This window comes from Ursus maritimus, unplaced genomic scaffold, assembly GCF_017311325.1.
Source record: "Ursus maritimus isolate PB19 unplaced genomic scaffold, ASM1731132v1 scaffold_3, whole genome shotgun sequence".
NCBI classification, from domain to species: domain Eukaryota; kingdom Metazoa; phylum Chordata; class Mammalia; order Carnivora; family Ursidae; genus Ursus; species Ursus maritimus.
The window spans coordinates 6,250,801-6,255,913 of record NW_024425563.1 but is presented as its reverse complement, the minus strand read 5'-3'; the positions used below and the strand labels follow the sequence as shown (position 1 = coordinate 6,255,913).

General features: G+C 61.5%; 1 protein-coding gene across 1 annotated transcript in view; it reads right to left on the bottom strand.

Moving 5' to 3' along the window:
• Positions 1–5,113, bottom strand: part of KCNH2 (potassium voltage-gated channel subfamily H member 2) — a 35,478-nt gene that overhangs the window by 6,471 nt on the left and 23,894 nt on the right. The window contains exons 6-9 of the mRNA XM_040643809.1: positions 2,801–3,229; positions 1,917–2,304; positions 1,426–1,625; positions 742–994 (exon numbers count right to left, since the gene is read on the bottom strand). Of these exons, the coding sequence (XP_040499743.1) occupies positions 742–994; positions 1,426–1,625; positions 1,917–2,304; positions 2,801–3,229 (1,270 nt within the window). The remainder of the gene's footprint in view (positions 1–741; positions 995–1,425; positions 1,626–1,916; positions 2,305–2,800; positions 3,230–5,113) is intronic.

Genomic DNA, 5,113 nt, shown 5'->3' with positions numbered 1-5,113 from the left:
TGTTTGCCAAAAAAAAATAGGCTAACATAACTGATCACAGCGCAGGACAGATAACACCAGAATGTATCACACATAGTAAAGTTAAGTGTTGTGTGGTGAACCTTTGGTTTTACTTGTGTTTGGGATGTCTGTGGAGTGAGTATAGGTATTTGTGCTGAACTGAGAAATAAAAATCGAAAGTGGCCCATTGTGACACATTTGCACTAAGGTGCAGCTGTGCAGGGGCAAGGGGAGGACAGGCAGAGGGCAGGAAGGCCCTTGCCAGGCACCCCTGCTCTGTGGACAGGTAGGATGGAAAGTTAGGATGGGAGGAGAAGAGGGGCAAGGCTCCCTTGCTTTGGAGATGGTGCAGGCTGGGCTGGGCTGTGTCCCGTGAGGCTGCAGGGGCTTAGTAAACTTCCTTAGCAAAATCATATGCATAACGTCCCTCCACTGCCCACCTTGGAATATCCGGTTTGGTCCTGCTTTAAAAGGAAGCAAGAGTGTCACTGCCTGAGGGGGAGCAGAATCCAAGAACCCCCCCCCCCGAGTTCAGCAGCCCCACCCCATCTAGGGCTCCTCTCCGCTGTCCCCCCCCTTGGAGGGCCTAAGCTTAGGTGATTAAAGGAACTCAAGGTCCCCTGCAGGCACTCCTGGGTCCACAGCCCCAACGACTGTGTCCTCGGAGAGCTCAGACCTCTCTCCAGGCCTCGGCAGGCACTTCCAGCCCAGCACCCGGTCCCCCCTGACCCAGCCCCGTACCCAGGATGGCCACGACGACGTCCCCCCGCAGGATTTCAATGGAGCCCCGGGAGATGAAGTAGAGGGCGGTGAGCAGGTCCCCAGCATGCACCAGCGTGTCCCCTGGCGGTGCATGGGTCGTCTTGAACTTCATGGCCAGGGCCCTCAGGCAGCCCTTGGTGGCCCCTCGGAAAGGCTTGCAGTGCTGCAGCAGTGAGCGGTTCAGATGCAGACAGATGTCCGCCTGCAGGCACTCGGGGAAGCCTTTCAGCACCTGGGGGTGGTGGGCGGGCTCAGCACCCTGTCTTCAGGCCCCCGGCCCTGAGACCCTGGGAGGAGCATCAGAGGGTCCACCCCTTCTAGCCGTGCGCTCGCGGGCATGATGACGCCTTGCTGCTCTCGGCTTCATTTTCTTGGGTACAGTGTAGAGACCGATCCCTGTCTGGGGCTGTTGGAAGGTTTCCATGCTTCGCCTACGTGAAAGGGCCTGCTTTGGCCTGCCTCGTGGTGTGAGTTCTCCCGGTAAATGAGCTCCATTATCAAAAGGAGGAGCACACCTCTCTCAGGGGCCTTCTGAGCACTAACTCGACCACCTGAACCACAGAGTGTGACACTGTCAAGGGTGCTCCCTGCATCCAGAGAAATCTCTGTGACCTTGCTCCCTCCAGCCCACCACCAGCCCTCCTCGAAGTCCAGGGGCCTCACCGCGTTCATATCGATGCCGTTGGTGTAGGACCAGGCGTGCTGGAAATACTCCTCCAGGCGCTGGCGCAAGGGGTTGGGGATCTGGTGGAAGCGGATGAACTCGCGCACCCGAAGCATCTGCGTGTGGTAGCGGGCGGTGCCCGAGTACAGCCTCTGGATGATGGCGGACACGTTGCCGAAGATGCTGGCGTACATGAGAGCTGGGGGCGGGGGTGCGCAGCCCGTCAGCGCGCGAGGGACCCCGCCCGCCCCGGCGCCGGGTCAGTGACACACGCAGGCACACCTCCGCATAAGCACACGCGAGAGACGCACAGACACAGAAGCCCAGGTCCACGTGCCCTGGTGTCCCAGTTCCCAGACGTGTCCCGATGGTAGTCCCGGGAGCCTCCACGTCCCGGGGCCCCACTCTGGCCCATGTGGCATCCTCCCTCTCCTCCATCACGGGCTCCCCCCAGACTCTAGCCGCCGCCCGCCCCCAGGGACACACTCACAGCCGATGAGCATGACACAGATGGAGAAGATCTTCTCAGAGTTGGTGTTGGGGGAGACGTTGCCGAAGCCCACGCTGGTGAGGCTGCTGAAGGTGAAGTAGAGGGCCGTGACGTACTTGTCCTTGATGGAGGGGCCGCCCAGGCCGCTGCTGTTGTAGGGCTTGCCGATCTGGTCGCCCAGGTTGTGCAGCCAGCCGATGCGGGAGTCCATGTGCGGCTGCTCCATGTTGCCGATGGCGTACCAGATGCAGGCCAGCCAGTGCGCGATGAGTGCGAAGGTGCACATGAGCAGGAAGAGCACGGCCGCGCCGTACTCCGAGTAGCGGTCCAGCTTCCTGGCCACACGCACCAGCCGCAGCAGCCGCGCCGTCTTCAGCAGCCCGATCAGCTGGGGGTGGGGGGGCGTTCAGTGTGGGGGCTAATGAAGAGTCGTGGGGCAGTGCAGCCCTCGGGGTCACTGAAGTAAAATCCCCAAAGACTTCCCCCAGAACCTCCCAGTGATCGAAGCCCCTCCCATTCCCTAAGCCCAGCATGGAGTCCCATTCATCTCTGTGCTAGCTCTGGGACAAAGGGCTCACGGGGTCCCCTGCTGAGACCCGGACTCAGAAGGGCACAAAACCCACCCTAAGGGACCTGGCCAGAACTCCCACTGGTTCCCAGGCCACTTCTACGTGCTTAGAACATGGCGGCCTCGTTCAATAGACAAACAGAAGAAGGCGGCCCCTCCGGACCCCTACCTGGCGAGCGGCTCATGTGGACGGGGCGGCGGCCATGGGCTAGCTGGGGCACCTGCCATGCCCCCTTTCTCTCCCTACCCCCTGGGCCCCACCACCTCCTCTCCTTTTCCAGGTGCCCTCCCAGCCTCTGCCTCCCTGCCGACTTACCTCCTCGGAGCCAGAGCCGAAGATGAGCAAGTCGAAGGGGATGGCGGCCACCATGTCGATGAGGAACCAGCCCTTGAAGTAGTGGACGGCGATGCGGCCGGGATGGCTGACCACCTCTTCGTTGGCGTTGACGTAAGTGGTGCGGAAGTTGATGAGGATGTCCACGATGAACATGATGTCCACGATGAAGTCCACCACGGCCAGGGGCTGGCAGGCGTAGCCACAGTCGGGGGCCGCGGGGCCCTCTTCTGTCTCCTTGAGCAGGAAGGCAGCCGAGTAGGGCGTGAAGACGGCCGTGTAGATGACGAGCAGCAGGATGAGCCAGTCCCACACGGCCTTGAACGGGCTGTAGTGCAGGATGGTCCAGCGGTGAATGCGCGGCGCCTGCAGCTTGTACTCCGGCAGCACGTCGGCGCCCAGGGACAGGACCTGGACGGGCGGGGGGGGCGGAGGCGATGGAATGATGGCGCCCTGGAGTCCGGGGCCGGGGAGGGCAGGCCACGGGCTCTCCAGGGTGGGAGCAGGCGTCATCTCTGGGGGGGGCCTCCGGAGAAGAGACCGAGCAAGTAAGGGAGAAGCTAACAAGAGTCCATCCGGATGCCCATCCCTCAGCCAGAGGCCACAGCCCCTGCCCGCCGGGGCAGCCAGGCACTCCTCTTCCCCAGGCAGCACGCGGACCTGCTGTCTGGCTACCTGAGCTCAGGGCACCAGGCAGTGACATCCAGAAGGACGGCTCCCCACCAGCCACGTGCACCCGTACCTCTGGTTATAACTCCACCACACGACCCTGCCCACAGCGCCCCCCAAACACCACACAGACACCACACACACACACTCACACACCATGATTCCAGTAGAGAAAATGCTCCAAGGGCTTAGACTCCAAGCCTGGGTGATAACCCCTGGAGCCATAGCTTCGACACATAAAACGGTGGTGGTCCCTGCCATTCCCATAGCAGTGCCATTCCTGGTGGCCCAGGGACTGAGAGCCTAAAGGTCCATTTGCCACTGGTGCAAGGGTACCAGCCACCCAGACTCAGGCCCCTTGGCCTCCCTTGGGAAGTGACCAAGACACACACCCCCGCCACTCCCCAGGCCCCCTGTCCCCAGACCTCAAACTTTGCCCTCCCACACTCCTACAAAGGCCCACAGAAAACCTAAGCCAGCCACAGATGTACCCACATGCACACAGACGGACGTGCACGCAGGCGAATGTGCAGAAGTGTCCTACCCAGCCCTGCACAGGCTCAACGGTCAGGCAGAGGCAGGCCTGCCATCCACAGCAAACAGCAGCAGCCGTGCCATTCTCCTCCCAAGCCAAACTAGGAAGAACTGAGGCCAGCTTCCCCGTGCTGGGCCAGGAGCCTGGCTGTTCTCCGTTGCCTCCCCCTGCCCCCTAGAATCCTCCCTCACAGACATCTGACTCAACCCCAGACTCTGTCCCTAGGCCCTCCAGGCCTGGCGCTGCCATCCCCAGGCAGCCAAACCCAAAGCCTCACCCACACCCTGAGAACCAAGGTTCCTGGCCTCACTCCAGAAGCACTGAGTGCCAGGGCCCCACATCCTCAGGTCTCTGGGCTGGGAGAGAGTCGGGGTGGGTGGAACCCCCAAAGATTCCCATTCATACTCAAGCCAGGGATCCCCTGGACCCACCATCCCCAGATGGACTGTTTGGAGAGCATCCCCTTAGAGGAAGTAACTGGAAGTTAACGCGGGCCATGGTTAGGGGTTTGGCCACCCTCAGGGAGTCATGGAAGCTCCAGACACATCTGATGGCTGGGGGAGCGGCTGGGGCCTGGGGGAGGGGAGGGAGCATGGGGGCTTCCAGGCCCCCACTTCTGCCCTGCCTTCAGCCCAAGCTGCTTGCTTCTTAAGGCAGACAGCATGAGGCAATGGACTTTCAGGGGTCAAGTGAGGACTCCAAAAAGAATGGACCAAGGCTCCCACAGACAACTGCCCCTGGATGGGGCTCCTCCCCGAGCCCTGGGGGCTGTGTGGGACCACACCCACAGCATGACCCTGCCCCTCCCCGAGTCTGCACCAGCAAGACCAGCACGGTGCCAGTGCACAAACACACACTCGTGGGACAAACCCGGGACTCAAGGCCTGGATCCACAGACCTCAGCTTACAGGAGCCAGGCCCTGCTCTGCGACCAGCTGCTTACCGTATGGCCTTGGCCCAGGTTTGTAACCCCCCCTTGACTTCCTGTGCCAGAGAATACTGAAGCTTATTTAAGCCAAATCCTGGGTCCTCACCTGTGGGTGGGATTCTCCCCCGCGCACACACACACACACACACACACACACACACAC